At 39.8% G+C, this 22,505-nt stretch overlaps 1 protein-coding gene across 2 annotated transcripts in view; it reads right to left on the bottom strand.

Annotated features, from left to right (window-relative positions):
* The window catches only part of GABRG2 (gamma-aminobutyric acid type A receptor subunit gamma2), a 91,957-nt gene extending 71,313 nt beyond the window's left edge, over positions 1-20,644 (bottom strand). The window contains exon 1 of one of the 2 annotated variants that reach the window (XM_067566583.1): positions 20,538-20,644. In XM_067566583.1, the coding sequence (XP_067422684.1) occupies positions 20,538-20,644 (107 nt within the window). The remainder of the gene's footprint in view (positions 1-20,537) is intronic. The other variant, XM_067566584.1, reaches the window with a different exon arrangement.
* Between the last annotated feature and the right edge of the window lie 1,861 nt (positions 20,645-22,505).

The following is a 22,505-nucleotide window of genomic DNA, read 5'->3' as shown; positions in this document are numbered from 1 at the left end:
TTCTGGAGTGGATTAAGACAGTTTTGACAACCTGAAGTGTTAAAGAATTATGAGGTATTCCCTCAAAAACTCACGATATTGACTTAATGCATGAGACTTCCAAAATGTATTTAGGGTTCTTTTTATTTGTCTGCCAGTTTTTGCATTTTAAGGTACACATTTTCAAGCTTTTCTCTACCACTATGAAGATTATAAACTCATTTATGACTCATGATTTGTGTCATCCTACGGCTTGAGGCACTGAGGCTTTAAATTAAAAAAACAAATATTGCAATACTCTCTGTTAAATAACAGATACAGATACTGTATCTGTATACAGATACAGATACTCTGTTAAATAACAGATACTGGAATAAGCAGTGCCAGTTACCAGTCTTTAGCCTCGGCCCCCGGTGGGGCGGGCTTCCTCCACAGTCTGTAGCCCTCTGGCCCTCCCGTAGGGCAGGGCTGATAAGGGGTCGGTAGCCCCAGCCTTCCAACAGGCAGAGTGGTCAAGCAGTTTATTGCCCCCGGCTCTCAGGCAGGGCAGGGCAGGTGAAGCAATCTATAGCCCCTGGCCTTCCAACAGGTGGGGCTGTTAAGCAGTCTGGTACCCCCAGCCCTCAGGCAGGACGGGGCAAGCAATGTAGTCTGTAGCCCACAGCCTTCCAATAGGTGAAGCAAGCAAAGTAGTCTACAGCCCCTGGCCCACAAGCAGGAGGGGCAGGCAACATGGTCTAAAGCCCCCGTCCTTATTGTCAGGCAGGGCTGGTAGAGCTTGGCATCCTCTGGGTGCTCAGAGAAGCCAAGCACTCCCGGGGTGGTTAGGGAATGGGGGAGGGGGACGCAGGCCCACCCGACTCCCCTGCGTCCCAGCCCAGGGCCCTATCAGTGGCAAAGTGGTTTGCCAAGGAGTCAGCAGGGATCCAACCACAACGCACTGACTGGTCTGGCCACGCACTCAGCCACTCTTTAGTTGGCTGTCCCTGGGCTACTTCCTCCCACCCAGTCCCTGGGTACCTGCATCCAAGTGTCTCCCTCCGGGTTGCTGGGGTAGACGGTGAGTGAGCATCCTGAGACTCCCTCACTGTTGACTGGTGGCAGGTCCAGAAACTCCTCCGGGTTGTCAGCAGAGGGTAGCTCCTCCAGGTCCCAGGGTCCCAGAGGTTCCTCCGGTCCACACAGTTCAGTCCACTCCTGTGAGTCTTCCTCATCAGCAGCTCCTCCAGGTCAGGGCCAGCCTCAGGGGATTTCTCCCACCCAGCGGGCTCAGGTAGCTGCTCTCAGCTACTAGGGTCTGGCAGCCCTACCCAGTCACTAGGGTCCATAGACCCTGTCCAGTCACTTGGGCCCAGCAATCTGGGCAGCCTTTGGAGGCTTCGGTCAGCAGGGTGGTTGCTCCAAACAGTCACAGGGCCTGGGTCAGGCCTAGACCACAGCCTCTGGGGAGCCACATCTGCCTCCAGTGGCAACTTCCCCCTGACTGAGCTGCTAGGCCGGCCTTTTATACTGGCCTCTCTTGTCCTGGCTCCGCCCCTTTTCTCCCAGAGTAATCGGTCTGCAGGGCCTTATTCTGCCCAGAAGAGGGCGGTTTGCAGGGCCTTGATCTGCCTAGCAGGGGGGTTGCAGCTGGTCCTCAGGCCCAGGCTCCGAGGAAGGCCACAGCACCTTACCACAGATACCTTGAGAAAGTCTTTTAGAAAAACATCCAAATTTGATTTAAAAATGATGAGTTATGGAGAATCCACCACCACCTTTGGTAAATTGTTCCAGTGGTTAATTACTCTTGATGATAAGAATTTATGCCTTATTTCCAGTCTGAAAGCAGGAACGTTAATTACAATTAAATGGGGCCCAAACCCACAAAATCACTAAATGATCTTCCTGAAACCAAGGAGAGTTAGGGGAACCAGAGGGTATTCACAGCAGAAGACTCTTAAATCAAGGAAGAAGCCTAAAAGCTTCTTCAGAGACAGGTCCTGGATTTCAAATATACAGGAATCATGGTTAAGATATATCTGAAGCTTACTTACATATTGAAACTTGCAGCTTTACGTGATTACAGTAAATATAGTTTCTCCTCACTATGGCAATGTCTGTCAACTCGCAAGCTATGAACATAGACCGTACTTTGGGTTCTACATGTCTTCTGACAGTCACTCAGCCTCACTGACTCTAATCAGCCATCTCTAGTCTAACGCTACTGTAGTTAAATCTCTTCAGTGACTCCTGCTAAAATACTGCATGACATTCAAGAGTTTATTAGTCACCATAAAGCTGTTACTCACAAAGGACTGGTTTATCTTTCAGTCATTCTGTTTCCACCCCCAAGACATTCTCTCAGAAAGCAACTGCTCCTTAACCACATGATAAATGTAAGTCCCTCAGTAGCCGGCATTTAACCAGTTATGCTCCACATATGTGGATACAGCTGAGGTTCAAAATGCAGAATTCAACTTAGTTAAAATAAAGTTTTAGTTGCTTCCTATGATAGTTCCAGGGATTACTTTTTATAAATCCCCTTGGCAATACATGTGAAGAGTGCTGTGTCAATACATACTGAACTTTATTGTAAGCTGTGTTTTTTTGTGTATTCATTGACATGAAAAGGAGATATAAAAAGGGCTGGATGGCTCATTTGGTGCCTTTCATGTCTATGCCATTGGTTCAAATCTAGTCCAGACTGGTAGTGACTGAAAGACACTGCCATATGATAAATATTAGTAGCACAAGTGAAATGGGCTGGTGGCCTCCAGTCATTTCCTCAATTGTTGCCAAATTGCCATAAATTGAGATAATTGTTTTCAATCTCAACAGAGAGGTCAAAGGTTAAATGGGAATGTGGCATGAAATGCAGCATCCCACCCAAAAGAGGTATCGCCAGTAGAAAGCTGAGGCATACTGGTTGAGGGAGTTGATGTTGAGGACTGTAATAAATAAAGGGCTTTCAATCTCCCTGTTCTGTCAAGATGAGCTGATACATGTAGCCAACATTGATTACCTTGCAATACAGGACTTCCTGACTGAGATGCTTCAGGAAAAGCTATGCTAACAGGTGGGAAATAATGTGTACAGCAAGTAAGGAATGGGGTACCTATGACGAGAAGTAACATGTGAGTACTTAATGAGCTGGAAAAATAACATTTGTACCTCTACAGAATCTGATGGATTCTTAGAAGTGAACAAGTGATTCATATCCACAATATCAGATGATTGGTTCAATTTATTATAAGTACTCAAACTGAGTTGAACACCTTATAAGAAAGTTTTTTCACATTCTATTTCCTGGAAATTATATAATCAACCCACCTACCCAGGTTTTTTATTTTGTTTTTATCTAAGTGGCAAAAACACAAGAGCAGCCTTTTTTGCAATACTTCAGGAGGTTTGGTTCCCATTAGCCAGAAAAAAAGGAAGAATAGAGTCATAGAGTTTAAGGCCAGAAGGGATCACTAGATCATCTAGTCTGACCTCCTGTATATCGCAAGCTACCAACATCACCCCGCAAGTGCACACTAAACCCAACAACCAAATTGAGGTACATGGAAATGAAGAACAATAGGAGAAATAAGTATGGGTAACCTTTTCACATTAAATTCTTACTTTATTCCAAAATGTTCACCTATCCCAAAGCCTACCATCATGACCCTAGGAAAATTATGAACCTCAACTGTGTATTTGTAGTTGCTGAGGTCAACATTTTCAAGTGGTGTTTAATTTTGAATACCTCTAATTCTGTGTGCCACCTGGAGATATCTTCAGCCTGACCATCATAGCTCCCATTGCTGAGTTTCTGTTGTGTGACATTTTGGGGATCACCCAGACCAGTAAGTGGTTCTATCACTACCTGCCCTGTAATCTTGGGGTGCCTTCATACTGTGCTTCTATGGCTCAGATCCCTGACACCAGTAGCTTGTCCACAAACACAAGGTCTCACCCTGGCTTCTACCAACCTAGTTACTCCTTGCAGGGTGATGCCAACAGCTCTTCTGGTTCTGAGTCTCCCCAAATCCATCCTTCCTGGGTTCTTAACTACCAGACATTTGGATTTTTCCCCTCTGGCTCATCACCCTAGAGGATGTGAAATCAGCCTCCCAGATACTGCTTATTCTGTCCCCTCCACTCCACACAGTTTGCATAACAGAGACCTGCTTGGGGTAAAAATGATTCTATTTAATAGAAAAATCACAGATTCAGATATGAACTAGTAAGGGAAAGTAAGCATATACAAGTTACACATAATGAAGAAACCTCAGACTTTATATTCCCATATTAGATAAAATCCTTTTTCTAATACAAATTAACTATTGCCTTTGAACAGTTTTTCAGTGTACACCCTACCATAGGGGGATCCAGCAGAGCAAAAAATTGCAGTGCAGACATTTGAGCTTGGGATGGATTCCAGGCTCTGAAACCTGACCGGGGGTTGGGGTCTCAGGGCCCAGGCTCCAGCCTGAATCCAAACATCTACACTGAAATTTTTAGCCCTTCATCCCAAATCCCACAAGCCCAGATAAATTAACCCAGGCTGGGACACTCAGTGCCACTGTTTTTTTTTATTGTAGTGTAGACGTACTCAAACATGCCTCATTCCAAGCCCTGGCCTATGACACTTCCTTGGATAATCCCTACTTGTTGCATAGATGCTAACCAAACTTTTTTTTTCATTTTTAAAACTCAGTTTTGGGGCGATAAATGTGATGTTTAAAATGAGTAAAACTAAAAAATAATCTAAATGCTAAAATGTAAATACCTTCTCTGTGTGAATTTCATACATTCTCATCTACCATGCCTAACGGGCTGGCAATACTGACCAGAGTATAGGGTCTTGGACTGGCACTCAGGAGATCTATGTGCTTATCCTGGCTCTTTCACTTATTTGCTGTATTATAGTGCTTTGTGATCTGTGGATGACCTGCATTGTGATAGATACTGTAAACTATTGGAAGGACAATTGAGAAGGAAAATTCTTCCTTGCCCTGCTGATTTCACAATAGATTAGTTACCCAAGTTGATAAGGCAAATATACACACCTAGTCTGCCTTTCATATCTTAACAAGAACCCTGTGACGTATGCGGTAGAGGTTCAGTTATTGGCAGGTTAACAAAAAAATATTGTTTTCCTTGGGGACAAAAAAAAAAAAGACTTTTTGCATATTCTGTGTAAAACAACGTTAAAAAATTCCTATAAATCGAGGGTTATTTATATTTCTTGGGTGCTATAATGATACTTGACTGTACCAGGTAACATACAGTTCAAACTAGAATGATAATACAATGCAGAAATAGAAACCAGGGGCTAGATTTTTTGTAGCCCTACACAAAGAGCACGTAGGAGTCAGAGGAGTCAAGGTCTCCTCATCTCTTAGCATGGTTGCATTTAGATGTTCCCATTGTGGCTTGGGTGCAGGGGGAGGAGACTAGCAGCTGCATACCCAACACTCCCTCCGCGGGCAAGTGGGCTGGCAGGGGGTAAAGCTATGACTACATCCTCCTTATACATCAGACAGTGAAGCTGGCCAGGTACAAGTAGGGAAGCACTTTTAAAAGGAAAGAAGTAACTTATTTTAGCGCACAGGAGAAATTGTTTGTAAGTATGCATCACAATGCCATCCCAGAGCTCCTCCTGGGGTGTTGCAGCTTCATTACATCTCATATTGGAGGCTGAACCTAAAAGCTCAAACAAACCCCAGATGAGCAGGAATCCCAACGTGTGATTCACAAAAGTATTGCAGAGAGGGATTGTTTGTTTATTTTAGTCTCATTTCTTGTTCCTTTCAGCTCATTGGAGGATTTTTATTGAAATACTTCTGAGAAGAAGGATGTCTTGAAGATGGATCTGAATGAAGAGAGAATGTCGTTTGGTGCATAACTCACTAATTAACTCATCATGATGTTAAGTCATTCACAAAAGTTCAAGTGAACAAAGACTGAGCTATTTGAATTCTTCTTTAAAATGCATTTGATTTCACTTCATGTTGAATACACAGTATATAGTAAGTCATCCATTTATAATGTGTAAGGCCCTGTTTGCACTCATGGTAAAGAAACCAGAATGTGCAGAGGCGGATGTGGAATTTAGTCCTGATCACAATGATGATGTGTGATACTTTAAGAAGACAAATGGTATTTAAGTGGCTTTGTGTCAATGAGTGGGAAAATATGGTTTACAAATATAGGCATGTGTAGACACACTGGTTACTTGTTTACGCTAATAACATTGCCTGTGTTGTGGTTATCATGGATCACTGATGTATTTGGTTGCTAGGTGTCACTGATAACCTAATAGAAAAGGATGTCAATCACTGATCTCACCATGACTGTGTGAGCAGTGTGCCCTTTATGACATCTGGATACGAACCATCAATGCACTTTACATAAATGGAGGTCTGGTTACTCAAGGCCCAATTCTTGCACCTGTATTCTCACAAAAAGGCACCTTATTCTGCAAGTAGTTTGAATGGCTATGCAAGGAAAGAGCCAGCCTTCCCTCCCCTTTCCCTTGCCCGGCATGCATATGGGTCAGCCTGCAACTGGGGAACTCAAGGGCTGCTACTGGGATGTTCTGCACTGACAGCAACTTGCCAAAAGGAGAGTAGGGAGTGGCTGATTAGGTAGAGCAATGGCTTCACCCTTACTGATAGAGGCTCCTCATGTTGCTGCATGGTTCAAAGCAGCACAGCAGACTATGCTCCCTTCCACAAACCAGGGCAAGGGAGGAGCTCCAGGATGCTCATTCTGCCTCCAAAAGTCTTCCCCTGGGGGTGGCACAAATCCACAGGGCCACTTCCTGCAGTCTGTGGCTAAATACCACAATCCAATCTTTGACAGTGTATTTGGTTAATTGAATTATATTTTTCAAATAAATTATACAGCAGACACATTTCAAAGAATTCACTGAGTTCTACAACTATTATTTAATAGACCTTCCTCCTAGCAGAGCACCTTGCATTAGAGACATCAAACTATGTCCACAAACATTAATTAAACTTCAATACACCCTACAGACTATAAACAAACCCTTTCTACAAGCCAGTCAGCAAGGAAGTTGAAATGACTTTCCTCTGTTGACAGTTGTGATTGACAGAGTCAGTAAGAAAGCCTAAAAGCCCTCCTGATTACTATGTTCTAGACTATATTTCATCCCATATACATTATTTTAAAAGTTCCAGTAGTGGCTCTTCTGATTAGTAGAATTTTCTTCAGAATGTAGCCCAGGCACAGTTGTAATACGGAATCTGTACTCACAGCAGACAATAAAAAATTAACACTAAGAGACATTTGCTCCACTTTATCTTAGTGGATTGTTTAATTTTGTAGTTTAATTATTCCTCATTCACAGTATCACAGATGGAATCAGGTTTGGTGAAATAAAATCTGAATCAAATGCAGAATTCCACTTTGATATGAGTAGGAGGAAGAGACTATTAGGAGACCAAATCCAGTCACCGGACCTCTGTGGATACACTTCTGAGCTCCTGTAAAAATATCTGCTCCTCCTGCCCCAGCTAGTTTTTTTTTTTTTTTAAATAGGCAGCAGGTTTAAAATGAACAAAAAGAAGTATTTCTTCACACAGTGCACAGTCAACCTGTGGAACTCCTTGCCAGAGGATGTTGTGAAGTCCAAGACTATAATGGGGTTCAAAAAAGAACTAGATGAGTTCATGGAAGATAGGTCTATCAATGGCTATTAGCCAGGATGGGCAGAGATTGCTGTTTGCCAGAATCTGGGAATGGCCGACATGATAGATCACACAATGATTACCTGTTCTGTTCATTCCCTCTGAAGCACCTGGCATTGGCAACTATCAGAAGACAGGATACTGGGCTAGATGAACCATTGGTTTGACCCAGTATGGGCATTCATATGTTCTTTTTCTACCACTCTGTCCCTTCCCTCCAACCAATGATCCTCTTTGCTTCTTTACTGCGTGCATTTGAGCCTGGTACACTTCACTCCTTCTGATGTTCTATATGACATGTTCTCTTCTAAAGCTGGCAGTATTTCCACCTAATATGATATCTGAGTCACTGCTGAACTGTCTTTCCCTACTGGAAAACATGGCAAGGGAAGGAAAGAGAGAGAAGTTGAGTGCAAAGCATTGCTTCCAGAACTTCACACTGCCCTTCTTTACCAAATGGCAGTTCAACCTTGAAGGAGACTCTTCTGATGATCTCACTCCATTATTGAAGAGGTGAATGCAAATCTAATATTAGCTCAGTCAGATGTAATTTTGTTGTTGATTCCTTGTGAGTTTGATAGAGGAAGGATGAGCATTATTTTGCCAACCCTAACCAATCACTCTACATGGGAACCATCAAACTCAGAAAGTTCCTTCCACGGTACGAGGGTGAATGATGGTGCAGAGATGCCTCCCAACTACAGTTCCACAAAATATTTATCCCCTCCACCTGAAGAAGTAAATGGAAATATTTTGCAATATATTATCAACAGACATACTAGTAAGTAGGGAAAAATGAGAAACAGATGTTACATACATAAGTCAAAGAATATTAACACTTTTTGCCTGTATATACCTTTAATCCAGGATCTTAATGCTCTTTAGAAAGGGGGTACACATCACTATTGACACTATTCAAACAATAAACAATAATATTGCAATTAATGTCATTCTATAGATGTTGAAAATGAGGCTCAGATCTACCATAGTGTTTTCTTCCTCCCTCTTTGTGGTGTTTTTTTCAGTCTTCCATAAATAGAATGGGAACATCAAATTCAAACTAAGCTTTCAAATCCAAGATGTTTGAGTGTCCAGTATTAGGCAAAATAAGTTTGGCAATCCCTTGTTTACATGCCTACCTTTCTGTATTCAGATTTAAAAATATGCATTAGAGCTGGTCAAAAAACTAGGGAAAATGGTCAAAAAATATTTCTGTTTTTGCATCCAACAAATGTTTGAATAAAAATTTTCTGATCATCTTTAATAAAGATATTAATATTTTGTTTGGTAAACAATGGCTGTGTGTTGTTACTGATAGGACAAAAAGATATGTGTTGTGGGATAGCTCTAAAATTAATCTAAACAGTTTTTGGAGGAGACTGAAAAGGATCCTGATTTACATATATATTATGTTCTTGGAAAAGAAAGGGTGGATGACTCAAAACACTGTAAGAAAGCAAGAGAATCAAAAATAAGAATGCAAATGGAACCTGAGAAAGGATGGCGTTCTGAGGGAGTTTAGTGTGATTAATGTGGGGAACTGAATGCCAGAGGCAGAAACAGGAGCAGTAACCATCAACATATTCCAAAACACATTAAATGAAACACTTGGGAATAAAGATGGTGTACTAGTGTCAGTTAGTGGTTTGTTTATGAAATTCTTAGATTGAACAGACCACACAAAGGTCTCAGAGCTGCAGACCAAGGTAAGCACAAATTTATAATATATCAGCAAAGAATAATACAAACCATTGAAAGGCATACATAGGTGAAAATTTCAGAGGGGTAGTCATGTTAGTCTGTTTTCAGCAAAAAACTGAGAGTTCTGTGGCACCTTAAAGACTAACCAATTTATTTGGGCATAAGCTTTCATGGGCAGAAACATCGTCGTCAGATGCATGAAGTGGAAACTTCAGTTAGGTAGGTATATATACACATGCAAGGATGGATGAGTTACATCACAGTGAGGCGGGCAAGTGTTAATGAGATAATTCAATCAGGGTGGATGAGTCCCATTCACAACAGTTGATGAGAAGGTGTGAATGCCAAAAGAGGGAACACTATTTTTTGTAGCGGGCGAGCCACTCCCAGTCTCTGTTCAGACCTAGTCTGATAGTGTCAAGTTTGCATATGAGTTCCAGCTCTGCAGTTTCACACTGAAGTTTGTTTTTGATGTTTTTTTGTTGAAGTATGGCAACTTTCAAGTCTATTACTGAGTGTTCAGGGAGATTGAAGTGCTCTCCTACTGGTTTTTGGATGTTACCATTCTTGATGTCTGACTTATGTCCATTTATTCTTTTGTGTAGAGACAGTCTGGTTTGGCCAATGTTCATGGCAGAGGGGCATTGCAGGCACATGATGGCATATATTACATTAGTAGATGTGCAGGTGAATGAGCTCCTCATGGTGTGGCTGATGTGGCTTGGACCTGTGATGGCGTCACTTGAGTAGATTTGCCTGGAGCTGGAATATTTGGCCCTAAGGATTTAAAGTGATTTAATCTCATGTGCTTCATTAAGGATTTACAAAAGAAGATGTATTTATTAAGGTGGGTCTGAAGGCATTTTAGCCACACATAACGCCTTAACTCCTTAAAGCAGCTTAATTCAGAATTTTAGCCTTTTCTTCAAAAAGAAGGAAAATGAAATGAAAGAAAGAACTTTGTTAATGGAATGTTAATTGTAAGCTTTTTGAGACAGGAACTATATCTCGATCTTTGTTCAGCACAAAGCACAAGGGGGCCTTCATGTTGAGTATAGTCACTTTTGGCACTTCCTAAGGGCAGCCTTAGCATGTTTTATTTTCCACCAAGACTACAAAACATATTTTGACAACCTTTCTCCTTTCTACAGCCACTTCTCTGGCAAAAAATAGTGATTTCTGTTCCATCCCACACAAAACAAGTACAAAAAAATACTCCACCAGAGTCTGGTTCACAGAGTTCACAGCCAATGGGAATGAAAAGCACAATTTTGGTGTTTATAGAGAAATGAATATGTCAGCCATGTATTCACTGCCTGTTCATATCTGGATTTTTTTTTTAAATAGAAAACATTTTGTTCTGTTTTTTGTAAACCCAGCAGACAAGCCTTATCTTCTTTCCCAAACATTCTCTACTTCCCTCCGTTTTTGCTACTTACAACATCACCATCCTCTCCATCATTCAGACCCACAACTTGGGATTTTATTTTTGATTCCTCCTGCTCCTTTGCCCCAGACATCCAGGTCATTTCCAAATCCTGCCACTTCTTTCTCCTCACCCTCTCCAAGATATGTCCTTTTGTCTTTACCCCCACAGCCAAATCTCTCTTCTAGTGCCTCATTAAAATCCTCCTGGATTGCTGCAATGTCCTGCTCTTTGGCCTCACAAACACACGTATTTCCTCACTTCAGTTCAGTCCATACAAAATGCTGTTGCTAACCTCATGTTCTTTGCCCTCAGGTCTGATCATGTAACTCCCCCTTATAATGTGTTCTTTGGCTTCCTGTTCATAAAGTATCAGATGTAGGCTTCTTGTCACCACCTATAAAGCTCTGCATAACTCTGCCCCTCTCAAATCACCTCCGTTCTTTCTTCCTTGCAGCCTTCTGTGCATGGCACACTCCCTCCATGTTCATCTGGAAGGCCCTTATGCTGTATACGTTTAAGTCCCTCTTAAAGACTTTCTACTGCAGTCTGCAAGTTGATTTGTACATACATTGTCTGTTGTTATTCCCCTTCCCTGACCTCTGTCTACTTGTTAGTCCTTCGACTGTGAGTTCCTTAGAGCTGGGACTGTCCTTCTTAACTATTTGGAAAGCACTCAGCACATAGTGGAGACTATCATATAAATAATTAATAGTAATAATAGCTGTGGTCATCAGAAAACTGAGCTGTTGACTTTGATAGTCAGCTGGGTGTGCATCTAAGCTCCCCCACACCTCCAGTACTGTCATACAATTGTGCTGCCACCCTGCCCTTCAAGAAACCTCTCTCCACTCTAACCAGCCTTTCCCCATACATAGACTCAGATCCAACTGGGCACTGCTGCAAGTTCTGAGCTCACAAAGAGTACACCTGCAACACCATCATATGCAGGTGGCTACTGACCTAGACTACCGGCTGGTGGTCATACCCCTTCTCAACCTTCTTCGTAGAATAGATGAACACTGAGTTGTGACTGAGTTAAGGAGGAACAAAAAAGAACCAGGCGGAGAAAAAGAAGTAAGAATATATTGAATAGAGAGATGTAATAAGTGTGGCAAAGGGAGGGAGAGAGTGGTGGGGATAAAAGAGTCAGAGATAAGGAGGGAAGTGAAAAGGGGGAGAAGATTAGGAAGGAAGGTGAGAAAAGAATGAACAATTGCCTCCCAACAGCACCATCATCTCCTCCAGATGCTCTTTTGCTCTCTTTTGTTGCGCCACTTCTGCAAGTTATCATGCACAGGAAGGAATTTGGACCTTTGCCATTTCGTTCTTTTTGAAAAGCCGCACCACTTTTTCTAAAAAGCTCCTAAAAGTGAATGACCCCCTTCTTTTCATGTTGGGAACCCACAGAAGTATAATAATGGAAATAATGTATGCTTGTTTTGGTGACACACTTACTTTGACACATCTTTTTGTCAGATTTGTGCAGCACAGTGAATCAGGGCCCGAGAAATACAACAATTAAGTGATTACTATAAGTTGCTGCTTACTTCTTAATAAGATTTTCTCATATATATAAAGCCTTCCATTAATTGTGCTCTGTCTCTCCCTCATAGTTTGCAAGATTTTGTAAGAAACATTTTGCTAAAGAATCCGTAACTGGAAGTGCAATTTAGTAGTTAATCCTCAATCTGCCAGGGTACACATACATCCGTTTATTTCTGAAGATATCCTGATGCAGATTAACAAAAGCCTCATATGACCAGAACATGCTAGTTATGTTACAAAAATATAACATTGACTCATTATTGAGGAAAAAACATTCATGTTCTGATTTTCTACTGCTTCCTAAGAAACACTGCATTATTTCAGAGGGGTTATTTTATGTAAGCCTGAGAGGACCTTTAAAATGTGTTTCTCAACATAGGTTCACAGTACCATAGACATTTCTTCTGTAAAGCATGGAGAGTTCATAAAGGTTAAGAAGATAAATGGCTCAGTGAATTGCCAGCCTTTCAACTCAAGGATTTGTGCTGAAGTCCAAGATGAGGTCCAATAAAAAAATCACAACTTCATACATGATTAGCAATCTCATTTGAACAGGCCTAAAGAAAGCATACAAATTATATCGTCCCCTTCCACTATTCATTTCTAATGTTTCCGATTCACCTTGTTTTTCTTAAGGTGTTTCCTCTCCCTCTCATGTGTATGAATAGATTCCTTAGTTTTATATTGTCCATATATAAAATTAATTATAACTCCATATTTAAATGTAATATTTACTTTTCTTAGATAAAAGCCAGATTTTCACAGTTAGCCATGTAGTTTCATTTGGACATGCCTAACTTATGTCCAAATATCCACTATATATGCCTGCAAAGCAACTAAATGGCTAGGTACATATGGAAATATCAAATTTACACATGCATGCATTAGCTAGTTACTCATGTACATAATTTACTTATTATTTTGATATAATTTCAAGTTCTAATCACCTTTGCCATCTCTTTGAAAATACACATCACATAACAGAAACAATTTCAACAGAGATCCCTATAAAACATCAAGTAAGTGTATTAATCACCTATGTATTTGTGAGACTGGTTAATTTCTATTTTGCTTATGCTATTACCGTCATATTTGATTTGATCTTGGGAAATTGACACATCTGTTTGTTTATTTTGTACATTTTTAAAAGATAGTCAAGGGCACCCAGATGCTCTTTTCTTATGTTTTCTAAAAAAACCAAATGAATAAATAAAATGATCACTGATACATGATGATCCAATATCTAGTTTTACCAGACTCCCAAGTTATGGACTCTAGTGATAGATGGTTTACAGCCTACCAACACCACCTCTGTTTCCTTTGTATTGAGCCTCGACCAATTAATACATGCATGTGTCTATGAGCAGAGATCTTTGAAAATCTGGACCTCAAATGCTGTCTTTTTAACTTTGTCTCATTGACTGTTGTTAGGCATGTAATTATAATAATATTTATCTCTTATGTAGTAATATTCATCCATAGATCTCAAAGATCTTTATAAAGGAGGTCAGTATCATTATCCCCATTTTATAGATGGGGAAATTGAAGTACTGAGAGGGGAAAGTGAGTTGCTCAATGGCACCCAGCAGGTCAGTGGCAGAACTAGGAATATAACCCAGGTTTCCTGAATTTCAGGGCTTGCTGGAGCAGGTCCTTAGTTACATTTAGATTCACGAGCACAACTTATATCACATCTGAATTTGTTGCAATGAATCTAAGATGCTGTAATTCATATACCAAGGAGCCAAAATAGAGGAGCAGAGCAAGAAAAACAAGTTGCAGGATGTTGTTAGAAGTACCTTAACTAACAACTTTTTGTATGTTCTGCTGGGTCTTCAGCATATAAATTAAAAAAACTTAGACTCTCTTATACACCCATCAACAAGTGGATGTAATTTGATCTAAGGAAATATAAATAAGTGTAAGGGAGCAATTTTATATTACTTTACACATCACCTCTGCTTTTGAGCGCATGAGCACAAATCCTGTTCCCAAGAACGTCACTGTACGGTTTCCCACTAATTTCTTCCCACATAGAGAATGCAAGTTCTGCACTTTAGTGGAGAAATACACTCATCTCCAGAGGGCAAAACAAGATTTATGCAATCTTAAATCCCATTTAAGACCCACTTTGTTAGCAAAAGTGGAATTTAAGTGGATGATTTCACTGGACTGGCCCTCTGTCCAGGGATGAATTTCACCCTAGAATAACGCAGTGTGTGTGCCAAAAGAAAGATTTATGTATAAGTAATAAAAAAGAAGAAGAAGAAGAAGAAATGTGAATAAAATGCTTTGTGCAATTTAAGAGATTATGATTGCATATTTTCATCCATTTATAGTATATATTGATGTTATTTCCAAGTTCCCATTTATTAAAACATCTCTAGCTATAAGAAATTATACTATGGTATCCAAGTTCTCCTCTCAGTTATACCTGTGAGATCCCACTGACTTCAATGGGTATACCACCAGTCTGGGGAGAGAACTGGCTCAATGGCATCCATTTCAGATTTTCAGTTACCTAGTGGATAAGGATGCCCAATTCTCTTTAGAAATTAATGGGAACTAGGTAATCAATTCTCACTATCTGTGTTTAAATGAACTGGTAGCACAATAAATATCCATCAAGTATGCTGCACTATGTAGTCTACCTGGCATGAAAATTGAATGATCTTAAATAATGCCTAAGTGAACAATTTTATATATTTATTTTCAAATCGCAACTTCACACTCCTTCATCTTCTATCCTACTACAAATATCTACTCAGGCACTCTCTACTGCCACTCTCACTTTTGACTATGGCCTGTCTGTCTGTCTGTTTAGCTATCTAAAGCAGCTGTTATGTAAGAATGTTGCAGAGACCTATGATCATTCTGTATTTTGTGAAACAGTGGTTCTGTCTGCAGGGAGAGCAGAGAAACTCAGACTGCAGCAGACTCTAGTTACTATTTTAAATAATGTTTACTAAAGGAATAATTGGATTGTTAAGTACAAACTCTTGTTGTTTTAATACATGTACAATACACTGTCTATCTAAGAAGTCATGACTCTCGTCACCATAGTACCTGTGCACATAGGTAGGGATATGAAATGGTTTGAATATGAAACAAAAGCAAACAAACAAAGCCCAAGGATTGCATATGTAATGCACTAGCTGGTGTGTGTTACATGTCCTTTTTTGTGCCCAATCTGCAGAGGATATGAGTTTGTTACAGCCCAATCTAGGGAGGCTTGGCTCTTTAGTTTAAGCTGTAGCAACCTTGGAGGTCACCTGTACACAATGGCAGCCATCACATAAGCAGTGGCTTGTCTAGGATTTAATTGCCATGGGGCTCAGACACTTGGGATGAGCTTTCTCTGATCAGAAGAAGTATGTGAATTCCAAAGCAGAGGTATCTCCACCTCTATCTATTCCATTGAGAACCCCCTTCTGCCCATTGAATTCAAATCTGAGAATTGTGAGAAGAGTATTTCAGTATATCTTAACTGCTGGGATGTAGTATAAGCAGAAAAGGGACCAAAGTACCACAGGTCCCACTACACCAGAATCAACAGCGTACACTGAATCCAGAAACAAGCTGGAAAGTTGTGGTGTCTGTGGAGCACAGATGTAATATGAACCATATCAGAAACATCACTTGATAAGTACAATAAAAAGAGTAGATTTGTTTTTATACTAATATCGTGAAAATGCTGTTTGCTGTGTAAAAAAATCAAGCTTAAACTTATCTTTTTTTTATTAATACTTCTTCCTTCTCAGAGTTTAAGAGATGAAGACTCTCTGTGAAAAACTTTCCAGTATTCACCACTGTAATGTGGAGTACACTAAAAGCAATTTAGCATGGAAGTTATGGCTAAGTAATGTTATTGCTAAAGCAGAAGTTACTAAAAGGGCTTATCTGCATCTCAAATGCTTTATACATTTGCCAGCAGGAGCCTAGGGTATTTCTGTGAGTCATCTCTAATCTTTTAAGATATATGATGTTATTGATAATGGGATCCTGGTGGGACTTTCAGTTTACTCTTAAAGGTTCAAATCCAGCTCATGTCAGGCTGTTTGGTAATATTCGTTTGATGAATAGTGGTTGTTTCTAGTTCCAGTTCCTATTGGTCTGGTAACCACATCACAAACTATAAGCATAACTGACACTAACTAGAACCCTTGCTGGAAATCTCAGCAGAGGGGCCAAGGAAGAATGGGCATGAAGAGCTAAACAACACTTGAATTCAGACAAGCTCAGACAGGGGTCTCCGAAATCTGGAATACTTTTTGTGTGGGGAAGCTTGCACTTACTCTGCCCATGCTTTACCAACTCTGTTGGCATGAACACTTCAGCATTCAGGACAGTCAATCAGAACCCAAGCGTCACAAAAATTTAAACTTTTTTAATACTCAAAAGCTACACTAACAAAAAAAATGATTCCATTTTCCTGATGCCATTTACAACATGACTTGTCTTACACTGCAGTTTTGTATGTCAGTAAGATTCAACCTATGCTTTGTCATAGGGCCACAGCTTGATATCCTGCTCCCGCTGATTAGCACCTTACTCTATTGACTTCAGTTGGGCCTTTCAATTAGTAAAGTGCTAGTTGGTATTTGTGAGAATATCAGAATCTAACACATAATAAGAACAGCTCCGTGAATACTGCAGAACTAAAGTTCAGCAATATTTATTACATTTCTGAATGACTGTCAGTTCAGCAATATTCACACCCATTTTTACTTGTTATTCATTCACATTTCATAAGTGTTTTTCTTTACATTAGTGTTTGAGAAACATGTTCATATGAATATCCATATTCACACGTGAACAAGAATATTTCTATGCTAACACATGATGTGTATTTGTTGTTCATTATTTGCTACTAAGCATTTTTTATTTTCTTGTTTTAGCCATCCATTTACAGAGCAGAAATTTTACCATGCAATGAGGTGAGCAATCTGGCACCCCAAATAACAAAAAGTTAATAGTCAAAGTCTGGCATTTTACAAACGACCAATACTCTGAGATTTGTTCACATGAACAATTTCTACAACAACTAAGAGTAGTGAAGGAATTCAAACGCTTCTCATGAACAAGTTGCAAATAGAATAAGGGTCTAAATTTGTGAGCAAATTTATTAACAGACAAAAGCTGCAGTAATCAGATGTGCATTAGCTTGTAGTTACATCTGCAAGGAGTTTAATTAAATATTTGTGCTCATCAATATGATATCTCTCTAGAACAAATATGTAATTATTGTAGGAACATCAAATATGTCATGTGTTAATCCATTTAACTTTCTAGAGCTACAGTGCAGTTAATTTTTGGTGTTCCTAGAAGTTCTATTTAACATCAAGTATCAGCATTTTTTAAAAATTATAAAAATAAATATTTTAATGCACAAATTTGATATGAAATATGAACACTGAGCCTGATTCTTGTCTCACTTTCTCTGTTGGAAAGTAACTCTACTTAAGTCAATGAAGTTCCACTGTTGTGAAGCAGGTGTAAGTGAGAGAACAAGCTGAACATGTAATACAATTATGAATGTCGTGAAACTGTAAGCAAGCACATCTTAACACTTTAGTGTGCACACTCATAAGCATGAGCTTTGTGGAAGTGCAAAAAAAATCTAAACTAATACTTGTTGTGAAAGGATAGTGGTAAAGTATCCAGTGTTGTAACATCACATTTGTTTTGAGACAATGGATAGACTCCTGGTCCCACTGAAGTCAATGGGGCTGGAATTTCACCCAACAACTTTAACTTACTTTATTATTCTAAAAGTCTCTCTTAAACCTTTTAAATACCCACAAAGTGCAACAAGTGAAATTTCACTTCACACCATTTGTTTTATGCAGCTATTCGCAGTTGTAGGAAGAAATACCACACGGAGAAATTTTTTAGCTACATTTTCTGTGAATTTAATTATTTTGGGCCAGAGCCTGCAAATACTTACACTTATTTAACTTTACTTATGTGCACAGTCTCACTAAAGTCAATAAGCCTGCTCATGTGCTTTACATTCAGTATATATTTAAATTCTTAGTTGAATTGAACCATAATCTCCAAGCAGTTCAGTGTTTCAAAACAGCAGCTACATAAAGCAATGACAGACAAAAAATATGCCCGATGAGTTGTTAAAGTCACTAGAGTGTCAAAAAATATCTATACCATTACACTCACGTTATTATGAATAACTGGTACTCAAAACTATACTCTCAAGGCTAATGTTTTTAGATGAAGATTGCGTCCACAATAGAAGAAAAAACTTTCTTAAATTATATTCAGAATTAAAGTCATTCTTTTATGCTGATAGATTTTAATGAAGTGATTATTATCTTTATTTTTCAAATACAAAAGTATTAAAATACAAAGTTTTAAGATGTCTGTGTTATTTACTCCCTAAAATATGAGGTCAGTGAGGTGACAGAGGGTCCATCTTGAATACCAACTTGTTATTAGCAAAACAGCACTTTCTGGTAGGCCTTCAGATGTAATTTTCAATTATGAATTCACATCTCAAAGACTTTTATTAAGACTTTTGAAAGTTCATTAGGAAATTCCTCTCCAATAGCATAAGTTCAGAAAATCCACCAGCAAGAGCAAAAGAATAGGGAAAAAGGAGTTTAAACAAACTATCTGGTTATGTTACTTGACGAAAGATGATAACTTAATCTAGAACTCTATGTGTATGTAAACTGTGCACATTTTCAATGAAGAAGAAGAAAGAGACACATGGAAGGATATAAGCAGAGACACAGTCACCCTAACAGAAGGCCTCAACATTTATTCAGGGTGTTTCTTAATTTGAAATGCTGTAAAGGTTCATTTTCCATTGCTTTATTCATGGTAATAGTAAAACATTCCTTAAGAAATCAAAGAGATGTCATGCATCCTTCCTATAAATAAACAAAATGCTTTTCCTCATGGACTCATCATACTTTACATCTCTATTACACCTCTGCCCTATTTCTAGTTATTTTACTTTCCACCTAGGATTGTGTGAAGCTCAGTCTTTTTTCCCTACACAGAGAAAACCAATGGCTTTTCTGCCTAGGAAAGAAAAATTCAATCATTGAAACTGCTCAATCTGATTTCTATTTAAAATCATGATAGCCTGCTTTCAATATGGCAATACGCGGGGGGTGAAGAGACAAGGTACACATGAAACAGAAGCCCATCTATTTTTCTATATTGTTAAAAATATAAGGGGGAAGGAGTAGTAACTGCCTTAATGAATCAAAGAAAGGAGCGCTTGTGTGACTGTGGTGAATATTTTATTAGGCCATGAATGGCCAGGTACTTTGCATTGCAATGATACTTTATCACCTAACCTGTTAAATGCACAGTCCACATTTTTTAGAAGAACGCCTGGTTCAGCATAATGCTTTGCAATGCAGCAACTCTCAACACTTCCCCCCCTACACACACACTCCCTCTTTCTTCCTCTATTACTAAGATATTTGTTTTCTATTTCCATTTAGGTATGCAACACACACAGCATGCACAGGTCTTCTGTACTGTACACGTCAGTATCTATGTGTGAGGAATACACCAGTTATTATGCCAGTGTAAACATTTGCCTAACATGACTGACTATCTGGATAACATACACCTGATATTACATCCCAGTGCCTACTGCCTCAGCTCCAAATGCCATCAATAACTGAAAAATGCAGATCTGTCCTGACTTCCTCAAGCCAGGGAGGTTTGCATATTAAAGTGGATCTCTGTCCTTGGTCCTGATCCTTTGCACTGGTTTTGTTACCCTGCTACTGAAGAAATATAAATACAGTCTTGGAGATATACAAACTCAAGCACAGCCATGATGTGACTGTTTAGGTGGAAGCAAGGATGCATACAATGATATTCTGCTTACAAAACATGGCTATATTATAACCCTATGCACTGCAGCAAACCTTAAAATAAAGAGAAAAGGCTTCATTAACACAGCATCAAATTCCAAGCAAAACCAGGCTTGTACCACCGTTCACTTAGCCTCCCCATTCCTCTCGATGCAAGAATTGTAAAGCCAATAAAGCATAGCAAGATCCCGGCAGCAAAGGATATAGATGGAGGAAATGCTACTATCTATACCTTCACCATTCTCACAACAGCTCTTTGCATTTGCTAACGGCATCTTCGCTCCCCCCCCCACACACACACACTCCCCCGCCCACCCAGCAAACAAGCAGAAAAGCACATCTTACCCCTGGATGAGAGAGAGAAGCACAAGTGCCCACAGCATCATTCTGAGAGAAAATGCAGGATTCGAGAGTGCAGTGCTCCCCAGGCTTGTTGGATTTGGAGGACTCATCTCTCTTTTTCTCCCACCCCACCCCCCCTTTTTTCCCTTTTCCTCTTGGTTGCAGATGGATCCGTCCCCTTCTTTCTTTTTCTTTCTTTGTTTCTTTTTATTTGGCTGGTGGTTCCCCCCGCTACCAGTTCCCATCAGTGGGATGATACATTGCACCCAGCTGCAGGAATTAATATTCAGAGGGGGCAGATATTAGATCTGCACAAGCCTTTTGCAGCTACAATAAAAAAAAAGAAGTCAGCTTAGACAGCAGCTTCCAAATCTGGGGAAATAATATAATTGGGAGAAAAGAGGGGGTGGTAAAGAACACACACAACAAAAGCAGGCAAGGTAGGGAGAAACACACACACACAAGCACATACTCACACAGACACCGGTACACAGGCAACACAATCCATCAGCACAGGAGAAAGGGAAAGGAGAGGGGGAGGGGGAAGGGGGGGGAAGAATAAAGCAATGGAGCTTCTGCCTGAATGCAGATTAACTCTGAGGTCAAAGTGGAAATGATGCACACTGCTGCAGCACAGATTAACACATGCGTGGTGTCAGCCGAGGTTCTTTTTAACCTTTGAGTACACATATGCAGGCAGCCCGGGTTTTCATTTTGGAGGCGAGAAGGATCTAGCAAGTACAAAAGGAAGGTTGAAAGATAATGCTTCCCCTACAATGCTGAGCATCCTCATTGTTTTTAGCAGCCTTGAAATCGTGATTGCAAAGGGTGAAAAATAGAAAGGATGGACTGAGGAGGAGTGAAAGAGGGGAGGGATGGTTGTTGCTAAGTAACTCAGGAAATGGGGAAGGCAACATTGGTGGAGTTGCTATGAATGAGGTGGTTTAGTGTGTGATAGGATTAGGGAGAATGCGCAGGGATCTGATCTCCCCTCCCCTAATAAAATCAAATTAGACAGATGTAGGAAATACCCTAAAACAAGGCTAAATGGATAGGGTGAAGAACAATGGGTATGTGTAAAAGCTGGACTTTACCAGATACTGCCAATTTGTGTCCCCAGCCTCTAAATTCCACAGCCCAATTAGACAGTAAGTCTAGATGCTTTTTGCCACGCAGAAATACTGGGACCACAACACATCCTAATGCAAGAATGCCAAAAAAATCCAAATCTAGCACCTGGATGCTGTCAGATCCTACCAAGTTCTGGCCCCAAATTCCACTGCATAAAAAGAGAACAAGTCTAGATGCCCTTATTGAATACACAACAACAAGAACAACAACAAAAAACAGGATAACTCAATGACTTAAATGGAGAACAAATTGAGATGTTCCTCATAAAGCAAAAACTTCTGGAACACAGTGTATACCTGTCAATGTGTGTGTGTGTGTGTATCTATCTATCTATCTATCTATCTATATCTTTCTATAGATATATATATATATATATATATATACACTATATATATATCTATCTTTCTATAGATAGATACACACACACACACACCTTAGATCTGGCATCTGGATCCTGCTGGAAAATCTAGCCCCATCCCCCCAAATCCTACTGCTCAATAAAGAACAAGTGTAGCTAATCCAAGTGCCTCTAAAATTACTGATACATTTTGGTGCAACAAAGACTCAAAAACCCAGATCTAACCCCTGGATATTGCTGGATCAAGCCAATTTTGCTTCTCATTCCCGTAAATATGACTACATAAATAAAGAACAAGTCTAGCCACTCAGAGTGCATAAAAATATCCTGACCCTGATGTAGCCTCATACTGCAATGCCTCAAAAACTCATATCTAGCATCTGGATCCTATGTATATTGCTGATTTACATATTATGGACATGATTCCTAAAATCACTGTAACTTGATTGACTTCAGTGGAAATACTCCTGATTTATATCAGT

The sequence above is a fragment of the Emydura macquarii genome, unplaced genomic scaffold (genome assembly GCF_026122565.2).
Source record: "Emydura macquarii macquarii isolate MOO-44397 ecotype Brisbane River unplaced genomic scaffold, CSIRO-AGI_Emac_v2 contig_2768, whole genome shotgun sequence".
Classification (NCBI taxonomy): Eukaryota; Metazoa; Chordata; order Testudines; family Chelidae; genus Emydura; species Emydura macquarii.
The sequence above is the reverse complement of the archived record's forward strand: the minus strand, read 5'-3'. Positions and strand labels throughout refer to the sequence as shown.